General features: G+C 44.2%; 2 protein-coding genes across 9 annotated transcripts in view; both read left to right on the top strand.

Annotated features, from left to right (window-relative positions):
- ZNG1A (Zn regulated GTPase metalloprotein activator 1A) overlaps nt 1-15,701 on the top strand; it is a 43,049-nt gene extending 27,348 nt beyond the window's left edge. For 6 of the 7 annotated variants that reach the window (XM_064290558.1, XM_023539442.2, XM_003420482.4 and 3 more), the window contains 7 exons: nt 589-633; nt 5,667-5,723; nt 9,858-9,909; nt 11,631-11,699; nt 11,798-11,863; nt 14,652-14,781; nt 15,164-15,701. In XM_064290558.1, coding sequence (XP_064146628.1) covers nt 589-633; nt 5,667-5,723; nt 9,858-9,909; nt 11,631-11,699; nt 11,798-11,863; nt 14,652-14,781; nt 15,164-15,270 — 526 coding nt within the window. In that variant the 3' untranslated portion in view covers nt 15,271-15,701. Of the gene's footprint in view, nt 1-588; nt 634-3,841; nt 3,978-5,666; nt 5,724-9,857; nt 9,910-11,630; nt 11,700-11,797; nt 11,864-14,651; nt 14,782-15,163 lie in introns of those variants that run through there. The other variant, XM_064290561.1, reaches the window with a different exon arrangement.
- A 6,243-nt stretch (nt 15,702-21,944) lies between these two features.
- Nucleotides 21,945-24,538, top strand: LOC100674099 (forkhead box protein D4-like). Of its 2 annotated transcripts, XM_064290914.1 has the most exons (3): nt 21,945-23,007; nt 23,039-23,213; nt 23,270-24,538. In XM_064290914.1, exons 1-3 carry the CDS (start codon nt 22,200-22,202, stop codon nt 23,445-23,447), a joined length of 1,161 nt encoding a protein of 386 aa, XP_064146984.1. In that variant the 5' UTR covers nt 21,945-22,199; the 3' UTR covers nt 23,448-24,538. The 2 variants fall into 2 exon arrangements, with proteins under 2 accessions (XP_064146984.1, XP_023395174.2); XM_023539406.2 differs by having other exon boundaries at nt 23,039-24,538.
- The last annotated feature ends 1,536 nt before the right edge of the window (nt 24,539-26,074 follow it).

Below are 26,074 nucleotides of genomic sequence, written 5' to 3'. Positions count from 1 at the left end.
GGACTTTGTGGTGTCACACAGAGTAAGCCGTATTTCATCATGTTAGTGACAAGGGGGAGGACAGGCACGAAGGGTGGAGAGCTGAGCTAGGGAACGGAAGGCAGTGTTCTACATAGGACCCCGGTGAGCGACTTGGAGTTAGTGTGAATACTGAGGACAAGCCAAGGTCAAAATGCTCACAACTAGGTTTTATTTCTAGCGTGTGTCTAGCCATTTCCACATGTCTGGGGAAAAACTGGCTATCTGTAGACACGTTGAATGTCTCCTCATTTTAAGAACACTAGAATTACTGGCTATTTAGAATCATTGTGTAAAGGGGAAGGCCGTTGTCTAGATCACATAGCAGCTCCTAGTCTGTCGGTTGTACAGCAGATTTTTGCATAACATGTTTTCTTAAAGTGTTAAGTGGAGAATACCCAGTTTATGGTTTGAAAGAAAAGAATAACTAAACTGTCAAAAAAATAGAAGCTTTGCTTTTCTGTTTTTCTAGCTCTAGATAAATTTGTATGTGCTTATTTTTCTCTTGTAGAAATAATGTACTGTGCTTTTTAAAAAAATTACTGTACCTTTTCTTCCTTTTTATTTCAGATCAATAAATGGACTAGGAAAAATTTTGGAGACACAAAGATCAAGGTACTTTTAAAAAGCTATTACTGGTATTAATACTAAATAATATTAATTATTAATAATAAATCTTAAGTAATTGACAAATGTGCTTGATTCTAAATATAAGAAAGATGCAGGTACATTTTTTAAAAAATGGAACCCGAAAGGGTTGTTTTTAGTACTTTTTCTGAATGAGTTTGGTATATTTGGTGATCACATTTGCTTCACCTTGTAACTAAGTCTACAAGTCCAGAGTAACACCATGTAATTGTGCTTTTGCCAAATGGGGAAGAAAACCACTTTTGTTAAATTAGACTTTCCACCTCTCAGTAAGATGACCAGTACGGAAGTCCGAAACTGTATACTTTTAGGAATCTTCTCTTAATTCGAGGTATTTCAGTGGCTTCTTAGTATTTTAAAAACCTTCTTATTGTTTCATAGTTGCCAGAAAATCTGTTGTGTAAAAATATATGGCGTCTTTACCTTTAAGTTCTGGATCTATTCCTTTATTTCAGTTTCCACTTTGTGTAGGTTCTTCTCTCTTGTTATGTTCGTTATAAAGTAGATGTGACCTTAAAACACCTGTAGCTTGAATTGTTTCCCACAGAGCAACTCTGCTGGCAGAGGGTTTTGGTTAAGCACTGTCTTTAGGGACAGTGGCCCAGCAGCTGGCGGGCCTACAGCCCCAGCTCGGAGGCTCACACCTGGCCACCTGGTCCGCCCGGCAACTAGTGCAGAGACCCTCCTCTGCCAGTGCAGCAGAGGCCTCGCTTGAGTGGCTCTCTGTGGGCGCAGGGATCAGAGGTGCTGACAGACTGCCCCGGTGCTCACAGGACCAGCAGCAGCTGCCTGTGTGCGTGTGAACAGCTGGGGAATTCATCTGGTATGCCTTCTCAGAAGCCGCTCTTGTGTTAGCCGAGGTGCCAGAAGAATGGCCTGGTATAGGTCCTCTGGAAACAAGCAAACATCCAGGGCACGCTGCGTCTCCGTGTAACCTCGCTTCCACCACCAGCCCGTCCTCAGCAAACACGCAGTGCACCCTGCATCTCCGTGTAACCTCGTTCCCACCACCAGCCCATCCTCAGCAAACACCCACTGTGCCCTGCAGTCTCCATGTAATGTCACTGCCACCACCAGCCCGTCCTCAGCAAACACCCAGTGTGCCCCTGCCTCTCCATGTAACTTCACTCCCACCACCAGCCCGTCCTCAGCAAACACCCAGTGTGCCCCTGCCTCTCCACGTAACCTCACTCCCACCACCAGCCTTTCCTCAGCACCTCTCTTCTTTCTGTTGCATTTGACCATTTCCTCTCCACTTTTTCTCTTCTTTACAGAGTGGCACACAGACAACTACGTAATTACTAACTAAGCATCTAAGTGATATCCATAAATAGGCACGGTTGTGTCATAAGAGTGTTTTTTCGGTTCGTGTTTACAAACATCTTAAATTGATTTATTAAAGACCCCCGGATTTATCTTGCTTCACTTCTTGTTGATTTTAATTTTTGGAAATACCCATTTCATCTTGAATAGTTTATTATGTAATGATTTTGCTGTTTATGTGACAGTTCTAATATTAGTTCTGTTCACGTCATAGTAAGTTCACATGCAGTGATTAATTTTTGTTACTTAAAATGGATGAGAACAAGGGAACAAAATCTTTTTCCTTTTGTTTCTTCAGTGTCTGTGTTTTCCAGCATGTCTTAAAATCTAGGGGGCTCTGAAACAGTACTTCCTTGTTGGGAGGATGGAAGTTGGATAGGATCCTGTTCAGTGAGGATCAGACATCCACGGTGGAATTCTTACCATTGGGTCAAGACTCTTATATTAAATATTCCCCCACATTCCCTGAGGCATGGCAGGTTGAGCTTCCTAGTTTAGGAACTAGAGTTTTGGTTCTTAACACAATAGTTGGAAATCACTCTGATGGAAGTTTCGTTTTACCTTAATCTCTTTAGCAATCGGTGGTTATAAAGGACCTGACAGTAGTAAAAACTGCTGTAAACATGCGTATTGTGTAAGACTAAGGACTAAGACTGGCACATAGCACTGTCTTGTTGGTAAGACTTGAGCTGCTAACAGGGTGTGAAATACCAGGGTCCTGTAAGGACAGGAATACAGAGGAAGGACTGTCGGCGCCTCTTGATGGAGACTCAGGAAAATGTTGACCGGGGAGGCAACCGTGGACCTGGGTCCTGAAGAATGAGTGGTTTTCCAGGACCGGACTAGAGAGACTTTCCAAGTGTAAGGAATAGTATGTGCAGAGATTGTGTACTCCAGGAACCTAGGAATATTTTTAAATGGTTAGGGGGAAAAAAACAATTGTCATTGGGTCGATTCTCACTCATGGCAAGCCTGTGTGTGTGTCAGAGTCAAACTATGCTCCATAGGGTTTCTGTGGCTGTTGTTTTGGAAGTAGATCGCCAGGCCTTTCTTCCAGGTTCTTCTGGGCAGACTTGAACCGTCAACCTTTCAGTTAGTAGTCAAGCACATAAAGCATTTGCACCACCCGGGGACTCCAGAATGGCTAGAACACAGGGAATTATCTGGCAGAGAGAAGAAGAGGTATGGCCGAAGGGATGGAGAAATGATCACAAGGGGTCTTTAACGCCAAGGTACAGTTTTCGAATTTTCTCCTGTAGGCAGCAAGGAGTTGGTGAAGGATTTTCAAAGCAGCATAACTCTTAGGAGATGGGTTGAGTGTGTTGCCATTCTCCAGCTAGGAAATACAGGAAGGAGGAGCAAGTTTGGGTTGGGTGTGTGTGTGGGTTTGTAAAAGGTGATTAGTTCAGTTCTGTAAACACTGAGTTTGAGGCCCCACTGAGCGATACATTCACGAAGTTAGTTCTAGATTCAGGAAGGAGCTATTGGACCTACCTGTGACGCATAGAGCAGGGATTGGCCGTGGGGCCTGTTCATTAGACCCGCTGGGGAAAAGATGACCTAGACAGAGCCCCCTTAGGTGCAGCTGAACCCCCTTCCCACCCTGGACAGCCCAGAGCCTCTCCCCCTGCCCCTGGTTTTTAACAGGCTTCTTAAAGCAGTCTGTAAGCAGAGGGAATATCGAAAGTAGCTCTTCACAGGGAAAAGATTAGGCTCTCCTGGCATAGATTGTGCCAGAAATGAAGGGGAAGGATGACCTTTTGACGTTTTTTTTCTTCCCCCTTTTTGTTTGCATCATTCTCTTAATTTTTAAATAATGGTAGTCTTTTTTTTTTTTTTTTTTCTATTTTAGTGTTTTGGAAAAGATCTGATGCTTTTACCTCTGAAGGAGGACAGCTAAATACTCTGATGCTTGGGAGGCTAGTTCTCTAGTCATAGGCCTTGGCTGAGGGAAGGAATTTCCTTTTCATGGGTGTGCCAGATGTGGGGTAAGTTCGTAAAGACCTCCATCTGGAAACAGACTTTTTCCTCTGTCATTTTCCGCTGAGAATCTGGTGAGGGGCAGTGAGAGATTTTGATATTTTATTACCCTTAGTAGAGACCAATTTTTTGTCCAGACCTGCTGCTGACCCTGTCTCTGTTAGAAGAACTGGAGACTCTGTCTCTAAAGCAGAATCTTCCCTAAACCTATGCCGTGTATTCTCAAGGCCACTGTCACAAAGACGGTCGTTGATTTAGAAGCTGGTGGTTCATAGCAGATTTTTGGTCTTCGCACCATGGGCGTATGTAAGCTTGGTTAAGCTTAAAGCTGTTTTCTGGGCCCTGTCAATATCTGTATCTGCTCTCCTGTGCGCGTGAAGAAGGGAAGATGTTTAACATTAAGGCTTTGGTCTCCGAGTGTAAATTGACACGCAGAAATGTCATCGTGGAACATTGACTTTGATCATTTTCCTAATTCTGGGCATCTAGAACGTCTGGAATCTGAAATGTCGTTATAGCCTGTCGACATGGAACTTTGAAGCCTTCTTTTAGTGGACTGGGACTTTGTCTTGCCAGGATAAGTGCTCATAACCGGGTGTTGTTGCCACTGGTGTGAGTGTGTGGCGGATGCTGAGAACCAGCAAGGCGGCCACAGCTGGTCGGTGCTGAGCTAAAGCAGGGACGTTACCGTCTGTGTTGGTGTATTTTTAGAGACTCTCGAATTTGACAAAGTTTCATTGTGAGAGAATTATAAACATTTGACAAGCTCTCAGAGTCTGTATTTGAAATCCAGTCATTCTGCCATCATTTTCCTTAAATACCCCTTCATTCTAGCATTGGTTGTAGAGAAAACACTGACCTCTGCTGTGTTACAGTTGGAATTCAGTCACCAGCTTTTCTAAGTTTACTTAAGCCAGATGTAATGCTAATTGTGATGTGCTATCTGTATCTGATTTGAGTCTCTGCGCTCTAATGAGGTTACTTATCACCAAGTAGTCCTAGCAGAAATAATGTTTATTCAGAGAGGGTACTAATTGCGAAGCTTCTGTCTGTGTGCAACCCCATTCTGAATGAAAGAAAATCAAACCCCACTCTTTGGATGTAGAGAAGGGTCCAGGCGTGAGCTAATATTTATATATTGGTTGCTTGATGCCTCATATTCTTGTAATATTACCTGGTGTATACCGTGGGGTGAGGGAAGGCGGACGAAAAGAAACACAGATGTTCCTGTACCCTGTGTTATTCCTCGGTTCCATTTCCCTCTTCTCATCTTTCGGTCATTAATTGCTGCTTGGAGCAGTTTCACTTCTTTAAAACGGATTTTTTATTTTTCTTCCCTTTTTTTTTTTTTTTTTTGCTATACAAACGTATTTGAAAAGCTTATAAATTTAGTTTCAGGATTGAAGAGACAATTGAAAGTGAAAAAAACCTGTGGCTTGTCGAAGTAATAAATAACCAAGTACTTTTCTGCCTTGATCTTATGCCACTCAGTCACTTTTACAAATTTTATTTATAACAATTTGTTAAGCATTTCTGTTCATTGTCTGTAGTTTTTAGATGTGTTTCCAAAAACAGTATAATATGCTGATGAATCTTTATGTCTACATTTTTTGGCAAAAGATTCTTAGAGGGTATTGTTGTTCAATTGTATACATGTCACAGAATTTCACTGTTCTCATTGGTTTTCTTCCTTTCAGGGTCGACCTCTCTAATGTGTTAGACCTTCATGCCTTTGACAGTCTCTCAGGAATAAGGTGTGTTCTCTGCATTGTGGTCACTTTTACTGTCATAATCTTTCATTCCACAGGTACAGGACTGATTTACACAGGCGTCCACATGATTTACGCTTCTTTCATTCCCTTGGCATACAGAACCATTTTTGAACGTTCTGTTTTTGGTCATTTGGAAATCAGAGTGCATTTGCCTATAGAAATTATAGTATAAATCATTGTTAATTTAGAGGCTAATCGTTAACACTTCCATGCCGATAATGTGCCATACTCTTTCCATGGAAAAATGCACCAAGTAAGCAGGCAGCTTGAACTTGAGGCGTTCGTGCAGATGCCTCCTTTCTTCAGAGTGACGGATGCCTTGCCTGACTCTTTCTCAGAGGCGTCTTTTTGACACAACAGGGGAGCTGTCTGAGCCTCACCTGTGTGTCCACAAGATGACAAATGGGTCCCCTGGGGTGTTTTGAATTGGTAAGGCACTTTTGCTTAAGGGTACCAGTCATAGGTAATTCTTATCCCTAGACTTCTAATGCACATTCAAATGCATACGTTTATTAATATCTAATTTTACGTTTAAAAACTAATGTTGTTTTTCAACTAATGTTTTTTCTTAGTCTTTAGTGTCCTTAACATTTAAAATAGCACCTAAAATAGTCTATGGAGATGGGTAATCATGGTGTTTTATTGGGTTTCTTACCTTGTAAATTTGAAACTTGAAATTCATGTTTAGGTTGTAAAAAAAACCAAAACCATTGTTTGGGATTGTTTCTGTAAGTCACATGTGGGAAGATAGGGAAGCTGGCCCCTCCTCCTCAGTCGGAAACTGAGAGTTGAGCTCATTTGGAAGTGACATAGTCATTCTCGAAGTCACACCTTTTTCTTTGTTAAGCACTGTTACACCTGCAGCCTCTGGTCTCAGATCAGCCGCTTTTTAGAGAAGACGAATAACAGGTTGAAATTGCAAAAATAGCTTTGGGGTACCCGGGGAAAGTTAGCCTTTGTCTTTCTGGTTCCAGTTAGTAGAAGGGCAGGAAAGATTGGTACACCTGAATTACCTATGATATGACTCCTGTTTGTTTTGTTTTGTTTTTTACCCCTGTAAATTAAAGTCAAAGTGCCTGTTTCTTGCTTTATGACAAAAAAATAGTTGTATTCTGATCGGGCACTCTTGTACAGGGTTGTGAAATCTATGTCAGCACCCTGAATCCTTTTCCTTTACATCAGTGTTGGATACCCAGTATTGTGTGCTTGATGAAGATCGGTTGTGCAGTAGTAAACTCATTGACAACTACACCAAGTATTTTCAACCAAAGGCTCATGGGTAAATATTAGCCCAAAGGACTAAAGGACCACATGAACCAGAGCCGCCACCCACCATCTAGATGAACTAGATGGTGCCTGGCTACCACCACCGACCACTCTGACAGGGATCACAACAGAAAGTCTTGGACAGAGTGGGGAAAAAATGTAGAACAAAATTCAAATTCACAAAAAAAGACCAGATTTACCAGTCTGACAGAGACTGGAAGGACCCCCGAGACTATTGCCCCAGACATTCTACTAACTCCGAACTGAAACCACTCCCAAAGTCCACTTGTCAGACAAAGATTAGACAGGTCTGTAAAACAAACAACACATGTGAGGAACGAGCTTCTTAGTGCAAGCAAATACACAAGAACAAACGGGCAACTCCTGACCAAAAGCAAGACGAGAAGATAGGAAGGGACAGGAACTAGACGAATGGACACAGGGAGCCCAGGGTGGAAAGGGGGAGAGTGCTGTTATATTGTAGGAATTGCAACCAATGTCACAAAACAATATGTGAGTAAATTTTTGAATGAGAAACTAACGTGAGCTGTAAACTTTCACCTAAAGTACAAATAAAATTAACAGCAGCAACACTGTTATAGTTGAAAGCTATAATCTCCACATCGTATCATGAAAGTAAGTTGAAAATGTATGCTTGTTAACGAGAAAACAAAACAAAAAAAAGCTACACCAAGTGTTTTTATATGAAGATTATTCATTTCTAATTTCAAAGGAAAGACTTTACCCCCATTGAACAACTCTGGCCTTAAATATAACTTGGTTTGGTCATTTGTAAAGGGGGCCTTTTCCCCCTTCTTAGTTCAGCTGAGGCTGTCACCTAATTCTGGGAGCTGCTGGGAGCATAAGAAAGAGCCTCTGTCTCCTGTCACCCATTCCTGAAGTGACCTGAAGCCCAGCCCTTCCTAATCTTTGCTGCTCCGTCTTTTTACTCCAAGACTCCAATACGTTTTATTTCAGTATTTAGCGCTTTTTCAGCAGTTAACCCATCTCTCTTTCTGTCACTTTCTGCACCTGGCTTAGAACCGTATTATTATTTTATGGGCAGTTTCCATGGTTATAGATCCTGTGATACATTTAAACATGTTTACGGGGCGGGGAGGGGAATTTTAAAAATACCGCCTTTCTTAAACCTGTCTTTGTTGGGTCTAACTAAGAGCTTGGAAAGTTGGTTGCATTTAGTATGTAGAACACTAAAATATCTCTTAGTTACAGTCTTTGTTTTTCCTCTTCATAAAAGTTTTATTCCTGTTTTTTTACTTAAAAAAAGAGAGTTCTGTTTATAGTATGAAATCACTTCCCACTTTGATATGGAACACATCTTAAAGTTTTATTTTTCCTTTCTACTGTCTGCTTTTGCTATAATTTGCTGTAATAAAGGTACTTTTTTCAAAGAACCCAACTCTTATATTATTCTGTATTTTTAGTTGGGAGAAGTATAGGAAAAGATGTCAGTCCCATCTCACTGTGAGGAAAATTCAATTATTGTTTTTGATAAAGCATAACAGGTTATATACAGAACACTATGTCACTATGAGCCAGAATGGACTCAGCAGCACACAACAACAACAACACTGTTTTAGACTTACACACAGTGTTAGTGTAGACACGAAGGGGGTTACGAGATGACAGCGTGCAAAGTCAGGATTCTGATTCATGAATTTGGGTTTTGGCTATTGCAGGGTGCCCTTAACTAGATCACACTTTCCTTTATTTGTGTGAGTAAGGGCAGAGAAAGCAGAGACTTACTGTGAACCAAACTTAAACATTCATTGTGAAATGTTTGACTTTCTGCTTTCATACACAGTTTAGGCCTCTGATTTGTCTAAAGCAATCTCATTCCACACTTGCTTAACAGCAGTATAATGCATTAGTGACACTCCAGGAAGTGGCTGTTGAACATGATCCCACCACTGTGGGTAAGGCCTTTGCAAAACTTTCCTTTGTGCTTTGAGCTGAGCAGGAGACTTTCCCTGAGCACCAGCTGGGAAGGATTTAACTTAACCTTCCCCCCTGCCAAGGCCCCCAAGCGAGCCCCACTCCCTCCACCTGTTCCTCCAAGCCCCTACTCTTTCCTAAACTTGATGCTACTAGTTTGCCCCCACCATCTTCAAGGCAAAACATCTGCAGGGTTTTAAGTCGTGTTCTGCCTCCCATCCTACCCCTGCCAAGGTCTAAACATACGCTGCAGTTGTTATGGCTATAATTGGTTATGCCATATTGATCTTCTTGCACTTTTTACGTCAAAACAAGGCATTTTTGAGATTCTGACTTTTTGTTCTCACTTAGCCAGCAACTAACCCTATTAAAAAAAAAAATTTTTTTTTTATATTTATGGATACTTTTTGTTTTTTAATAAGTAGATATGTTCAAGGGATCACATTGATAAAGGAAAGTTTACCATTCTAATAGATCTTTCTTGAGGCACCAGCGTTGTTTGCATATTACGAAGCATGGAGAGAGTTGATAAAATCTTAAATAATATTAAAATGCTTATTTTTTTCTAAGTTGGTATTAGACTTACTGGAATTAAAAAAAAAATCTACTGGCATATTTAACCATATAAAATAGTGTTGCTAAAAGATTAGCTTTTCTCTTTACTGTGTGTGTAAGGTATACATGTAACGTGTGTACATTTATTTAAGAAAAGTTTTTAAATACCTAGTCTGCCGGCTTTTCTCAGTTAGAACATGAGAACAACACGTGAAATTGGAACGATGGAATAGATTCGGTGGTGGAAGGTCTCTCCTTGTTTCTTTTTGTGTCTCAAGTCATGAGTAAGGTTAAGCCAGAGGTGCACTGACCTCTGAACTTATAATCTGTTGTTCTCAGTTTACAGAAAAAACTTCAGCATGTATCAGCCACCCAGCCTCACCTTGATCAGGTAAAAAGCATTTAAAAACTTTTTTTTATTATTATTTCTCTTTAATTAAGTTGGCTATGTTTATGGTGTTTTATTAAACTCCTTCTAAAAATGTATTTTTGAACTATGTTGATGGCTTTCAGAATTTTGAATGCTTTTGAGATCCTCTGACCCTACCTTTTAGCATGTGATAGGAATCCGTCAAACCAACGTGGTCGGGGTAGGCAAGGAGTTTTGGTGTTATTTGTAGTGATTGCCTCAGTGAAGAAAGAAAATAGTGTCGTTTTGTCTAAATGCTTACTAGTACCTTAAGCTTATGAAGACAAATAATTTAAGAGCAGAGTACGCCTTCTCCTCACTTATCGACTGTCTCATTAGCTGATATTTTGTGTTTACTACAATAGTAAAAAAGTCTACTATGTCTGACTAGTCTGCACATTAACGATGTACATCTGGCAGTAACGAACACTGAGTTGGGAGGCGAGAGTGATGCTGGCTGTGATGGTTAAAGTTATGTGTTACCTTGGCTGGCCCACAATTCTCTGTGGTTTAGCAGTTATATAATGATGTAATTTGGCAGTTATGTAATGATATAATCATCCTCCACTTTGTGGTCTGATGTGGTCATCCTTCATTTTTGCGTAATGCTGATTTTCACGTAACAACCTGGTCTTTGGAGCCTAACCATGTCAGTAAGTGAGGAGTGGGTGTATGCTTATTAGGATTTTAAAGTAAATACTTCTTGTTATCTGACATTTTAATATCCGAGTTGAGACTTCTTTTTAGTTGGTTCACACTTGTGATATCTGAGCAAAAAACACTGTGTGCTTTTCCTATTTCTAGCAGCAGTATAGACCAGATTTCAGTGTATTTTGTGCTGAAATTGGCCTTTGCTACTTGCCTTTATCTGTTCTCTAAGTACACTTGATAAAAAACAGTTCTGGCCTTTCTGTGTTTTCTATCATGTTATGCCGCTCCTTGGGTGTTTTTATCACAAAGGCCAAAATTTTGGGTTACAGCAGCAAACAGAGGTCTGGGTTTCAATTATGTGACCTGTCAGAGGAAATCTGCAGTTTCTGGGTGGTGTGGAGAGTGAGACGTTTATCAAGATCGATCAGGAGGAACGATAACCTCCACGTTAATCGTCTGTAGAAAGCAAAGATGGCGGCGTCACCGTCATTCTCGTCTCTGGGACTCCTCTTCCGTGGCATAGGCTCAGTCAGTTACCGTAAACTGAACCTTTCTCCTCTGTTCGTTTTTCCAAGAGAAAAGAATTGTGCTTTTGATTTCGAGGGGTACTCCTGGCTCTGGGTAGTTTGTTTACCTGAACCTCACCTCCTCCGGTTTATAAACTGGAAATAGTCATCTGTACCCCACAGGATCGTTGAGAAGAGTGAATGAGAAGCAGAGATGAGGGGACCGTGTGAATGTCCAGGCTCAGCACATAGTCAGTTTGCTGTATGTGTTACCTCCCCACTTGTCACCGAGAATCCTGGGAAGAATGAGTCAATAAGGAGTTACCGTTGGGCCCCTCTCAGGAGGGTTTTCTGTGTGAAAATAGGACCATCGATTAACTCTGCAGAATGTAGAAATGGGGCTGCTGATGCCCCAAATCAGCAGATAAAGGGAAAAGATAACACAGTACAGGTTGTCAGGCAACACAAACTGTCACGTGCTCCTTACTGTTCATCTTAAAACTTGTAATTAAAAAAAAAATTACAGTCATGTCTCTTGATTTACAGAATATTATTACAGTCACATTTGAAGTACCGGGAAATGCAAAGGAAGAAAGTCTAAATGTGTTTATTCAGGTGAATGCCATTCATAACCATTAAAGTCGACTGTTTCCTTACCTTGTTGTTGCCATGAGCAATGGTTGGTCTTATTAAATGATGCCACTTGACAACAGAATCTGCTGTGGGAGAAGAACGTGAGAAACAAGGATGGTCACTGCATGGAGGTCGTCCGATTGAAGGTGGGTACGCCCTTTACACACTTGTGTACCATCAGGCAAAGAAAGCCCATTTCTTGGGGCTCTATAAACTCTATTTGGTTTTATGTCCTCTGAAGTCTTCTTGGAGCCCTGGTGCCTCAGTGGTTAAGAGCTCAGGCTGCTAACCAAAAGGTCATCAGTTTAAATCCACCAGCTGCTCCTTGAAAACCATACGGGGCAGTTCTACTCCGTCCTGTAGGGTTGCTATGAGTCGGAATCGCTTGACGACGGTGAGCTTGGTCTTGGTTTTTAGAAGTCTTCTTAAAACCATACAATAGTTTAGCTTAACTAGTAAGAAATGTCTGCCTTAAGCATTGTGGTCTTTCAAGAACTATCTATATGAGATCAAATTGACAACAGCAAATTGAAAGACTAGGTAGAAAACTTAGGAAGCAGTGCGTTTATGTTAATGGTGGAGGAACAATTCGAAAAAGGAGGGTGAGAATGGTTGCATAACTCAGTGTCACTGAATTGTACATGTAGAAACTGTTGAATTGGTGTATGTTTTGCTGTGTGTATTCTCAACAACAAAACAAAAAAACCTACCATATTTGGTTTTAAACAGAAGCATTGGTTTTAGTACAAACGCCCTTTGTCTGTTTTCATTTTTCTTTATCACCCCCATGGCTGCAGAGGAGCTTTGGAAATCACTGTGTAAGTCAAGGTTGATTGGCACAGTTTAATTCAGTGTTGAGTTAAAAAAGCAGCCTGTAGGCTTTGAAATGTCACCCCTGTCCTCCACTCCTGGTGTGTGAGCAGTTACTTGGCTGATGACCTGGACTCTTGAAACTTCCCCTTGGCACGTGCTTAGAGAAAACCAAGCCTTCCTTGAGCTTAGTTTTCCAAGACAACTTCATTAACAGAGAATAATATTGAAAGTCTTGCTGCCCCTGAGCCTTATCTTTTGTTTATTGATGCACCTAACAAACACTAAACGTTTTCGTACTCTAAACAAGTTGCGGAAGACTAGAAGAATTCCTGCCCAGCGTTGGGAAGCCCGTTAATTTTACTGAACATTTGGGTATCTGTGTCACCAAAGGTGTCTCCCAGGGCCAGCAGTTGGCGGTTGTGCGCTTCACTAACAGCAGTCACTTGAGTGCCCACTCTGGTGTGCCCAGAAGGTGCATGAAGTTTTATTGTCACTGCTTATGGTTGGTAGTAACTGGATCCTCTCTCCAGCCAGTGACAGACTTCCTGAGGTCCCTAGAATGACAGAGATTGAGAATGTTGAGAAGGGTTTCGGGGTTAGATTTTTTCACCCGCCTGCTGGCACTTGTGTGATTGGCTCTGCAGAGCCACCTGGTGAGTCCGGTCCCCTCCCAGGTCACACCCCCAGAGGACTAAGCCAGCTCCTGCTGCTGCGTGATGACAGTAGCCTCATCTCTGTTCCCTGGGCCTCCCTGATAGACATGTCTCATTCTGTGGCTGCTTTGTTCCCCATGTACTGAGTCGGGGGCGTTTACCCTACACCCCCTGCACAGAGTTCAGCGGCTCCTCCTGGACATCCCATTGTGGCTGTTGTCCTTAGGCTGTGACAGCTCTTTCGCAGTTGTCCCCTTTGGTTCTTCCTCTGGCCTTCTTGTGTACACAGCAACAGCAAACAGCCTTTAGCTTCATCACTTTCCTTTTCTGTCCTGCTACAAAGTATCAATCCTCTAATCATCAACCTGCTTACACCCTTAACCCCAGTAGTAGCTAATGGCCAGAGTCTATACAGGCAACACAAAACTGATGCTTCAGTAATTATTTCCAGAGAGCTTGTTATTATATATTCAAATTTACAAATCAGGCAACAAAACTGGGCACAGGGAAAGAAAAACTGGGAGGAAACACCAGAATTTTAATAGGGGTCACCTTTGTGTGGTTGGGATGACTTCATAGTCATTTGTCTCTTTCTGTCTGTTTTTTAATGTACATCTTAATTTTTTAAACAAATACATATAAGAAATGTTATTTTAGAGAAATTAATTTCATCCCCCATTGGAACCAGTTTATCAATTTGCTCATCATTCCTGAAATCAATATAAAATCAACTTTTATGCAGAGAAATATAATGATTTTTCTTGATTTTTTCACTCTCCACTCCATTTATTGTAGCCCATTTTAAGAACAGTGTATTTAACTGTAGCCAAAATCTTTTAATGTCTCAGATTTTCCCACAAAAACTGTGAAAAAAGTATAAGATCTTATGAGTAGGAGAATAATCAGTAGAACCTGACACATAACACATTTCGTTGTTTTCAGTTTTTTTCGTGATCAGTGACATTGTCGTGCATGTATTCGTGTGATAATTAGAAATCTCCCTGCAGTAAGACCTTTCTAAAAAGGAATAAGGATAACGGCCAACAGTTACCTTAAAACAAAGATAAGAATGTAAGGGGGCAGGAAAACTAGATTAATGAAAATGGGACAAGCAGTCGGAAGTAATGAGGATATTCATGAAGTGTGAAGAATGGAACCAATGTTACTGAACAGTTGGTGTAGAAATTGTTGAATGGGAAACTAAACCGCTGTGTATGCCTTTGCCAAAAACACAATAAAGTAGTATCCAGAAAAAAACTTGTGTAGCACAGCTCTACCCTGACGCACATGGGGTCGCCAGGAGCCGGAGGCGACTCGACAGCAACTTTTTTTTTCTTGACATGTTGATTATAAATGTTATTCAATTTGAAAAGAGAAAAGGAAGAGGAATAATTAACCCATTAACATTGATGCTGAATTTCTGCTTGTAAATGAAAACTGAGGCCGACTGACCCTTCTCTCGGAGCAGGGGCTGGTGTCCATCAGAGACAGAGCACAGCAAGTGATCGTCCAGGGTGTGCATGAGCTCTATGACCTGGAGGAGACCCCTGTGAGCTGGGACGATGACACCCAGAGGACAAACAGATTGGTCTTTATTGGTAGGTTACAAATGGTGAACCGTAAAGCAAAGAGAAAACCAGACTGGAAGTGCTGTGTGTGCTACTTAAGCAGTCTGAACCAGTCAGAACCCCCTCTGTAGACCTCAGTAAGCTGGCGATGACTGTACTTGTTCCAATCACGTGATAGCATTCATAAGCACACGTTAGATCTTTTCCTTTTTTTCAAACAGCTTTAGAAAAGCAATTGATCCAAGTGCTGGTTTGGTTCCAAGAGCTTCAACTCAAAAGTTGAGGGAATCACTTAGTTACCATTGTGTTTGTAAATGTATGAAGATCATTAAACATTCAGTGATCTAGAATTGGTCAGGAAACTCTACCAATTTAATAAGTATGAAGTAATCCTATTTTGTTCTGTTTGCAGGCAAGAACTTAGATAAGGATATCCTTAGACAACTATTTATGGCCATGGTGACAGAGACAGGAAAGCAGCAGACAACACACTGCAAGGAAGGTCGAGCTTGTCCATAACAGAAGCTTTTCTTACTGAAAGAATCAGGTGATAATAAACAGGAATGCATTTCCTACTGGATGTCCTTCAGGGTCCTGTTTCTTGGCAGTACTTACTTACGTTATGAATCCAACGTGTTATTTTAGGTATTTATTTTGTAGACTACACCACATACTGTCAGTCAGTACTGTGAAACATTTGACCTTCATGTGGTGAAATGTAACATCTTCGGAAGTGTTTTTTGTTGGTTTTAAGACAGGTGGTTCACAAAAATTGTCTTCCAGAATTGACTTTGCAGTCCACGTAATGCCGAATCACTCACCTGTGCGAGTTATTTGTAATAATAATGATAAAACTCACCTGAACGTTGTCTTTTTCACTTAGAACTTGAGCTGACTGCATAGATATAATGATTGTAAGGTTATTAATAAAATCTTTTAAAACAATTAAATGTCATCGTTTTTATTAAAGGAAATAAAAAGGTTGTTGTGGCCAGAAGCTTGGTAAGTGGAAGAAATGTGAGTTGAACAAATTAATTTGAATCGTCTTTTAGTCACCACTGAGCATTCTTATACGCAGTGTTAGGAACCTTGAGCTGTTCCTTTGTAACATATTCAAGACATTCCAGTCCTAAAGCTTTTAAGTCAATTTTACCACTGCTACTAAATTTATCTTGGTGTTTTTGAACTTCTTTAATTTTCAGTATCATCTAAAAAAAGTGACAAGGTACAAGATATCAGATATAACTGCAGATAGTTTTTGAGAGTTTAACAGTCTTTATATAAGTGGTTGGTGTGTAAGTACACAATTCCTGTTTTTCTCCTGTTCCAGTGAAAGCTGGGTCAGCGTACGTTTACTCACATGGTAGCAGAAAAAGTGTTAGGTTGAATTTAAAGATGAGCTTGTCCAGTTAATGATGTGTTAAATATCAGACAAGGCTATCAGAATGGCTTTTGGAATTTCTTTTTCAGAATTTTAAATAAAGGAGCTACATCTGTTTATCTTGAATGGTTCCAGTTCAGTGCTCGGAGGCAGGCAGCTGTTTGATTAAATCAACTCAGGTTGGTTCTGTGTTTAACCTTTGGCTCTGCCAAGGAGACTGCTGGTCCTGCCCTCCGTTCCCCTCCCTTACGTACTTTATGTATGTAACTTCCCTGTCCTCATCCAGTTGCCTGCTGACCCCATTCTCTCCGTTATGATTCAGAGAACAGGCTTCTTTTGTAGTGCAACACTGCCCAGGAGAAAGGCAGCTGAATTTTAGTCAGTCTGGGCTTTAATAGCAGCTTCACTGCTTCTTGGCTGTGTGATCTCGGGCCAAGTATTTGCTCTGAGATTTGTGACGTGGCTGGTCAGGACTGAGGAGGTTTGTAAAGCACCCACCTTAGCTCCCAGCACACAGCAGACCCTAGCACGTTGCTTTCTTCCTAAGAATTTAAGTTTGCTTTATTCAGTGAAACTGTGGTGGTGCAGTGGTTAAAGTGCTGGACTGCTAACCTAAAGGTTGGCAGTTCGAAACCATCAGCTGCTCCGAGTTAGAAAGATGTAGCAGTCTGTTTCTGTAGAGATTTACAGCCTTGCGAGTCAGAATCAATCCAAGCTCTTAAAAATGCGTATTTATAAAACTCATAAACATTTGCCTTGACCTTAAAAATGCGTTAAATTCACTGTTCATCACACAAGCATGGCATGAATACACTTGAGTTGTAAAAGTGCAGACATTATGATGTACTTGGTCTCCCCTGACCCTCTCTCCCCCTTCAACCCCTGTCACATCTTAGTGGTAAGCTCATGTTGTCAGCTCAGTCTCTATCCTTGTAGATGTTTCATTTCCACACAAATGTACACACCATGAAGTTTATGTTATGTTTCCTCGAGTGAATTATCTTCCAGTGATTGGAGTCATTGTTTAACCTGCTCTCTCGGGAATCTTTGGAACTTGCCATAGGTAACAAGAGAAGCCTTGCAATGCAAAACATAACCTGGGCCGTTCTTGTGCAGTGTTGCTAGAGAAGATATGCAAGGTATTAAAAAGAAAAAACAGGGTTCGGGCATGCCTTCTCTAAAACTGCGGTTCACCGAGAGATGGAGGGCAGAGTCCTAGATCTCCGTTTCCTCACTCGTGAAGACAACAAGGCGGATCTCTGTGGGGTGCTCCAGGACCTGAGTTTTCAGCACCGAGGACACTGAGTCCCAGTAAGTGCTCGCTCCCCTTTTCCAGCAAGGCTTGACAGGTAACTCAGCTTCTGCACGCCTTATGAGAACAAATGGGCCTTTTCTCTACAAGTGAAAGGAGCAAGGCAGTGGGTACCGACTAGGATATGGCTGTGTGTCAGCAGAGTGTGGAGGAAGATGGGGAGACAGAAGGGGGCAGCTTGGTGACAGACACTCCCCTCTATTAGCTGCCTTCAACAATGTGTGAGCTGGAAACAGCCTCCAAGTAACGCTGCTTCTTGTTAGTCTCCTAAGAAGGCTTGGAACCCCATGGGTGTTTGAATTACCGTCCCTCGTTGCTCTCCAGGCTTCTTTTTTTTGGTGGTTTGCTGCAGCCAGAAAGAGAGCATTTTGATTTTTTAAAAGTGTAGACTCATTCATGAGTAGAAGTTGAGAATAAGCAAAAACATCTCTCTTCCCAAGGTCTGTACTCGAATTATCAACTAATAAAACTAAAAGATTTTAAAGCAATGATAAACAAAACGTAACATTTATGGGCTTGGTTGCTCTCTTCGTGTTTAACCATTGTTTCCTTTGGATTACTTGTGTAGGGGGGAGAACTTTCTAACTGCTTTGAAATCACTTTCCCAGATGTAGAAATGCCATGCATTGGGGAAGGTGATGTTAGAGACGTGAACTTTGCTTTGAATGTCCAGCAACTTGTCCTGCTTTTCTGAGAAAGAAATACTAGATTTCGTTTTCTCAGAGTTACACTTAACACTAGACTCAGCCGTACCTCCTACTGCTGTTGTTGACCAAAGACTAGGATGGCGTCTTGTGAGTCCCTGATAGGTTTGCTGAGAAGGACCTACCCGGCAGTAGGAAAGAAGTCACCGAATATTTCCTGAGTGGCTGCAATGTGATAGGCCTCCTGTTAAATGTTGCAGAAACTACAAAGTAAGACTGTTTTGATTCCCAAGCAACGCCAGGGAATTGATGAGATGGAATAGTAAGAGTGCCTTTCATCTTTTCAAGCATTGTGCCATGACAGAGTCTTTCCAAAGTATTCAATTTAGTTTTTCTTGGTACACCTCTTTGTTTTAACATTGATGTATTTTTCATAACAACTTTACTAAGATACTCATATACCATAAAATTCATCCTTTAAAAGTGTACAATTTGTGGTGGTTAGTATATTCACAGTTGGGCAGCCATCATCACTGTCTCAGGCCATTTTCATTTTCATCCCTCCAGAAGGAAACCCCATACCCACAGCAGCCACCCCTATTCCCCCTTGCCCCAGCCCCTGGCAACCACTAATCCACTTTCTGTCTCTGGATTTGTCTGCTCCGGACGTTTCCTGTAAGTAGAATCGTACAGTACCTGGTCTTCTGTGACTGGCTGCTTTCTCTTCGTGTTCCATGTCATAGCGCGTATCAGTACTTCCTTTTTACTGGTAAATAATATTCCATTGTATGACTAAGCCACATTTTGTTTATCTATTCCTCAGTTGATGGCATTCAGGCCGTTTCTACTTGTTGGTAGTTAGGGCCTTTTGTTTCTGGTGTTTGTTTTTTCCTCCATGCTTAATTACTGAAATTGTATTAATAGGCTTTTTATAAGAACAGTTTTAGATTTACAGGAAAGTTCAGTAGATAGTACAGAGTTCCCCCAGAATGCTCCCCCCACACAGATTCCCTATTAATATATTTGAAAACCCATTGCTGTTGAGCCGTTTTCAACTCCTGGTGACCCTCTAGGACAGAGCAGAGCTGCCCCATAGGGTCCCAAGTCTGCCATCTTCACGGGAGTAGACTGCCAGGTCTTTCTCCCACGAATGGACTGGAGGGTTCAAACTGCTGAGGTTCGGTTAGCAGCCAAATGCATAACCATTGTGCCACTAAAAAAAAACAAACCTAACCCACTGCCATCGAGTCGATTGCCACTCATAATGACCCTATAGGACAGAGTGAACTGCCCCATAGGGTTCCCAAGGCTGTAATGTTTATAGAAGCAGACTGCCACATCTTCCTACTGAGGAGCAGCTGGTGGGTTCAAACCACCGACCTTTGGGTTAGCAGCCGGGCACTTCACTGTACCACCAGGGCTCCTTACATTAGCATAGTGCGCTTGTCACAATTAGCAAATACTGATACATAATTGTTACCTCAAGTCCACAGTTTCTCCCAGTTTCCTTAGTTTTTACCGCATGGGCTTTTTCTGTCCCCAGATCCCTCCAGGACTCAAATCACATTTGGCTCTCCTCCTCTCCTTAGGCTCTGCGTGATTGTGACAGCTTCTCAGCCCATCCTTGTTCTTGATGACGTTGGCAGTTTTGAGAAGCCCTGGTCAGGGATTTTGTAGAATGCACCTCAATTGGGGTTTGTGTGATGTTTTCCTCATGATAAACCTGGGTTATCGTTTCAGGGGAAGAGGACCACAGAGGTAAAGTGCTATTTTCACCTCATCAGAGGTACATGCTCTCAGCATGACTTCCCACTGCAGATACTAACCTTGACCTGCTGGTTGAGGTGGTGTGGCCAGCTCTCTCCCTTTCCAGACCCTCCTCTTGGGAGGGTGGCACTGCACAGCCCACACCTATGGGTGGGGGTAATGCTTCTCTGTCTTACTCACTTGGGGTTCTGCACAAGAGGTTTGCTCTTCTCCCCCATTTACTCATTTATTCACTCATATCTGGCATTCTGGACTCACGGAGATTTATTTCAGACTTGGGTTGTAATGGAGTACTACATTATTTATTTTGTTGCTCACATTGCTCCAGCTTTGGCCCTTGGGAGCTCCTTGGCTCCTCTGCCCTGTGAGGTACCCCTGTCAATATGGTTTGTTTGTTGTCAAGTTGTTTTTTATGCACTTCCTTAAATTCTGTGCTTTCATTTTTTAATTACCCAAATCCCCAGAGAAGTTGACTCCAGGCAAGCTAACAGTACTCCCTTTTCGGGGAAAGGACTCCAGTGCTAATGGAAGAAACGTCCTACCTGCAGGGGTGGAGGGAGAGCGTCAGGGACATAAAAGTCAGACAGGACACCTGTCCTGGCCCTCCCGGAACTAAGTATTCATAGCACCTTGGTGGCTGGTCAGTGTGGGATCCCAACCCAAATCTGTTAGGCCCCAAGCCTTCTGTGTGTCCTGCTTCCCGCTGCACTTGACTGGGAGCCTCAGAGGGTAAAAACCGCAGGGGTAGAGGGTAAGGTTTAAAAACTTGCAAAAAAAGCTGTTTTCCAAATCTTATCCTGAAGGCACTAGCTACTTTAAGAGAACTATTTTTTGCCCTTTTAGCTGACTGCTGATTTCTCACTGAAAATTCGTTGTCATCTTACAAACACAAAGGGAAGGTTTACTGTGTGGCAATTGACGGCCTAATACAATATCTTTTTATAACTGCGTTTTTATTAGATGCCACCTCAAATTCTTTTCAGAGATAGGAGAGCTTTAAATGATAAATGAGCATGTGGGCCACTATTTTACTGCTGTTGTTAGTTGCTGTCAAGTTGATTCTCACTCACAGCGACCCCCTGTGTGCAGCGTAGAGCTGCTCCACAGGGTTTTCAAGGCAGTGACCTTTCTTCCAAGGTGTCTCTGGGTGGATTTGAACAGCCAACCCTTAGATGCTTAACCATTTGTACCAAGAGGAATAGAATTTAATGTTTGTTACATAAATAGGAGTCTATTTATGTAACATTATTCCTGTGGGCTGCTACTTCAGTCTCAGGTCTGATTTAAGTGAAGCCAATCTAAAAATCTGGTTACAGGGCTGTCAGGGGAGTGAATGTTAGTATTTGGAGAAATCTAGTTGGCCATAGCCGTTACATTATATAGATATCAGCAACCACTTAGTGTAAGTATATCCTTTGTTGAAGCCCATTTTAGCTCTACATGTCTGTGTGTGCAGGATCGTGGTATAAAAACTTATTTCCTTCTGTGGTTAAATGTTCCAAAAAGTCTGAGAATCGCCGCTGTAAGGGGCCTCGTGCCTTCCCGCCACCCTGAGTTTCCACAACTTAACCCAGGACAGTTCAGCCTTTTCTGAAAAGGAGTCAGGGAGAAGATTTGGGGGAGCTGGGTAGAGGCTGGTAGGGACACCGCAACGCCCCCCTGACCCAGGGATGCAGTGAGAACGTCAAACTATTTCAGCGCATTGTGGGCGGGGACATAATCCACCAGGGAAAATGGGCGGTTAACCAGCTATGAAACACAAAACCATACTTTTACTGCCTAACCGCCCCACCGCCCCCCAATATGTATACTCCAGGGGGGAGGCCCGCATATGGATGTGCCATACATTGCTGAATAGCTTGTTTTCCCAGTCTTTTGTTTATTTATTTCTAGCCATTTAAAAAGTGTTAGCAAACCCTGTACCACACGGGGTCCGGATTGGCTGGCCAAGCCCCAGCCGCCTGGAGCGTCTTCTTGGGTGGCGGGTGGGTGAGCGGAGGAGGGGACCGAGGGCTCTTCCCTGGTGGAGTGTTTGTGCAGCGGACCCTCATCTTTGGACTCCGTGGGGGGTGGGGGAGGGTATAGGGACAACGCCAGGGGAGATAAGGGAAGAGGGACATAACGGGGAATCCACCACGCCGGGAGGGACTCAACGAGGCTTTAATAAAAGGCCAAGTGAATCTCTGCAAGACGCTGTTGGAAAAGAGGAGGAACCAGTAGAAGGAAAGGACACCTACAAGAGTAGCCCCTGGCGTCCGCTCTTCTCCCTGGCTTCTAGCGCACCCCGGTCCTAAGCCAGGTGAGCGGCCGCCACCTCGTCAGCATCTCCACGACTGGTTCCTCCATGAACTTGCCCAGAGTCAAGCGCCTCCCGGGCTCGGACGGGGAAGACGGCGAGGTCGACATCCTGGGGGAGGAGGATGAGGGCGAGGAGGAGGCCAAGGAGAGCCAGCCGTTCCCTCCGCAACTGGCCTCGCCCCGGCGGCAGGGCGCGCGTCCCCGGGAGCGCACCAAGGGCGCCTGCGGTCCGGGCGCCGCCTCGGAGTCTGACAGCAAGTCGAAGGCCCCGGCGGGGAGCGCGGCTGCCTCCGGGGACGCCCTGCCGCGGGCAAAGCCACCCTACTCGTACATCGCGCTCATCACCATGGCCATCCTGCAGAGCCCGCGCCAGCGCCTCACGCTCAGCGGCATCTGCGCCTTCATCCGCGGCCGCTTCCCCTACTACCGCCGCAGGTTCCCCGCCTGGCAGAACAGCATCCGCCACAACTTGTCGCTCAACGACTGCTTCGTCAAGATCCCCCGGGAGCCGGGCCACCCGGGCAAGGGCAGCTACTGGAGCTTGGACCCCGCCTCGCAGGACATGTTCGACAACGGCAGCTTCCTCCGGCGCAGGAAGCGCTTCAAGCGCGCCCAGCAGCCCCCGGGGGCGCACCCGCCCTGCGCACCGCTCGCAGCACTGCCCTGCCCGCCCCCGGGGCTCCCGCTCGCGCCCCCAGCCCCGACGCCGCCGGGCCCCGGGCCCTACTCTGCCGCTGCCGGGCGCCGCCCGTGTGCTCTGCTGCACCCGCTCCCCATCCGCTACCTGCTGCTCCCGCCCCCCGCCTGCGCCCAGGCGCCCGGGAACGCGGAGGGGGCTGCCCTGGGAACCCCTGGCGCCCTCCCGCCGCAGCAGCTGTCGCTGAGCTCCTGGACCAGGGTGGAGGGGAAGGCGTCGGCGGCGCGGCCAGGGGGCGGGTGCACATCCTTCAGCATCGAGAGCATCATGCAAGGGGTCAGGGCAGGGGGCGCCGGCGCCGTGCAGAGTCTGCCCCCCGCCCCGTGGGGCTACTGCCACCTGCTGCAGCGCCCGTCGTGCCTGGCGCATCCCCAGGCCGCTGCGCCCTGGCTGCACGTATCCGCCGCCGCCGCCGCCGCCCGGACGATTCTGCAGCAGGGCCGGGCCGACGGCTGCGCTTCCGCCAAGGGCGCGCTGCTGGGCCGCCACCTGTCCGCCGCCGCGGCGCTGCTGGGGTGTCAGCCTGGGGCAGAGAGTTCCAGGCTGATGCCCCTGGGGGCTCCTGCGGACGGAGAGGGGACCTCGCCAGCCTTTTGAATAGCACCTCACCCTGTCCCGGGGTGCACCAGGAGCCAGGTGGGAGGGCAGCGAGACTGGGGTCCCCTCCATTCGCTGCTCTCCACTTCAAGCCCCACCTGCGCTGCCCGAACCAGGAGAGTGCGTGGTGGTTTCTGTTCGCGGCAAAATGTTTACAAACGAAAAATTGGATTTCGTCCCCTGGAGGACAACCTGATCGTAGTGTCGCCTTTTCCTGCCTCCAGCTGTGACTTCCGCGGCTTCTGCTGTTTGCATATTTCCCAAGAACTATGAACGTGAGTGGGGTATTCTGTTCTGGTTCAAAGAAAAGCAAAGAAAATGCGATGTCCAGTGTGTAACACATTTCCCCTCCTTCGCTCCCTTGGAATTGCAAGTATTTTTCCCAAATCCAGTGCGAAACGCTTATGCCCTCAGGGTCTTCCTGAAATGATATATACTATAATTAGAATAATGAATTTCAGAACATTCATTTCTTATCTGTGTATCTAATGTGACGTCTTCCGTGGAGAGGGATTCAAATTAAACCTAGGAATCCAGTCTAAATAAACGTGATAAATCACTACATCGTTTATTTTCTATTCTCATCATTCACTTTCTAAATTGAGCTGACTTTTACATTATACTCTTTCAGTGATTTAAACAATATACGTTTGCCATTCAGGTTCATTATGGAAATCAGAAACAAATCATGTTCGATAAGGCTAACAAAATGCCAAATACTTGAAATTGACCCAGTCTTGGCTTTTAAAATATGAGATTTAGTATTTATGAAACCTCAAAAAGAAAAAGAATTGGGTGAAATATAACTATACCTTCCATTTATTTTCCTCCTTTCCAAAAGTGCTGATTTTTCTCATTAGTAAGGTGGAAGATGATTTGATATCAATTTGGCCAATATTTATTTGAGGGAAATAAAAGTAATATTTTTCAGAAAGCATTAGACTTTTCAAAACCAGACCCAGAGAAAAGAGAAGCAAAGGGAAATAGCGTCAAAGGGACTGTTTCCAACGGACATTCCCAATTTTAAAAAATCTCTCTCCAGGCAGGTACCTTCTAGTGCCCCCGCATGCCTTCTTTAGAACAGAAAGGACTCCCCCCCCCAAAAAAAAGAGTTAATGTCTCAAAGCACTTTGTAACCAGAAAGGTTTCACTATGCCTGGCTTCAGGTGCCTGGGTGCGAGGGAAACAAGGCGAAGGTGCCAATCACAACATCCTCCCTGCAAAGAAAGCAACTTTCAGGGGAGCCTGGGCTCCCCCTTTCCTGAACAGTGTTCATGTTTCAAAAGAATAGCAACCTGTGCTGCTTTTTGGGGAATCGTTCTGTGCCGGCGAGAAAGTCTCTCCTCCCCTGTGCCCCCAACAGGTCCGGATTATGCAATAACCAATGTCCGCATGGGCTTACTGTGTGTATTTACCAACCTGTAGTGAACAATTCACCTGTTATTTGCCAGGTCAAAAAGTGGTGAAGCCCATGTGAACTTGTTCACTACAGATTTATAGTAAATAAACACAGGTAAGCCTGTGGGTACCTTGCCTTTTGTAAACCGGTGTAACTTGCTTTATGTACACCGGTGGTACCTTGTTTAAGGAGTAACCCGCCCCTACCACCAAGTATGGATTTCGCATTTCGGGAGGCAGAGAAAACACGGAGACACGTTTATACAGCCACTCAACTGGTTGGTTTCCACTCCAGCTTCTTGCCTCCATCACGTGGACATCCCCATCACCCTCAGCTTCTTGGTACACCTGCCAGAGATCCTTGCCCCCTCCAGCCTTGTGATTTCCAGGTTCTGGGGGCCGTTCTGGAAGGTTCCCAAGTACAAGCCTTGGTAGCCGCAGGACCCGGGCTCATGGTTCTACTCCCTCCTCCCCGCCCCCACAGGCAGCCTTCTCTGGTGGCACCAGCAGTTGCTCACATAGATGCTGTCCTCACACTGCTGCGACCAAATGCCCCCTTCTCCCCTCCATCCTTCATCGCTACTCGTCTTCCCCAGGCTTTGCCCAACCATGAGTTCAGGGGCTTGGGAGTCTCCCAGCTGTCTCACCCTCAGATGGAGTTTTTTTTTTTTTTTTTTTTTTCCCCAGCTGTAGGGCAACCCTAGGTGTCTGGGTGGCACAAACGATTTGTCTTGTCTACTAACCAAAAGGTTGGTAGTTTGAACCCACCCAGCAGCACCATGGAAGAAAGGCCCGGTGATCTGCTTTCATAAAGATTACAGCCAAGAAAACCCTATAAAGCAGTTCTACTCTGTAACACATGGGGTCACCATGAGTTGTAATGGACTTAACCAGACTGGTTTGGTTTTGGTTTAGGGCAGCCCTTGTTGGGTGCTAAACTCCGGTGACCCTGTGTGACAGCGCAGAAGTGCCCCACAGAGTCTTCTAGGTTGCAATCTTTCCATGAGCAGATCGCCAGGTCTTTCTCCCTCAGAGCCACTGGGTGGTTCAAACTCCCAAACTTTCCCTTAGCAGCTGAGCACTTAACCTGATGTGCCACCAGGATTCCTAAGGATTTGGAAACAAACCCAGAATGGGGGAAGGGCTATTTCATGCCAAGTTCTAGGCCGCTCAGCTTCATTTCCCAGATGCCCTTTTTGCAAAAATGCCTCTGGGCATGTGTTCTTGCA

The sequence above is a fragment of the Loxodonta africana genome, chromosome 9 (assembly GCF_030014295.1).
Source record: "Loxodonta africana isolate mLoxAfr1 chromosome 9, mLoxAfr1.hap2, whole genome shotgun sequence".
Classification (NCBI taxonomy): Eukaryota; Metazoa; Chordata; class Mammalia; order Proboscidea; family Elephantidae; genus Loxodonta; species Loxodonta africana.
Note: the sequence above shows the minus strand (reverse complement) of the source record. Positions and strands in the feature narration are given on the sequence as shown.

Coding starts and splice junctions, on each gene's coding strand:
- LOC100674099 (XM_023539406.2), top strand. CDS start 22,200: ATGAACTTGCCCAGAGTCAAGCGCCTCCCGGGCTCGGACGGGGAAGAC. Junction 23,008..23,038: donor GGCTGCCCTGGGAACCCCTG/GCGCCCTCCCGC, acceptor GCTGTCGCTGAG/CTCCTGGACCAGGGTGGAGG.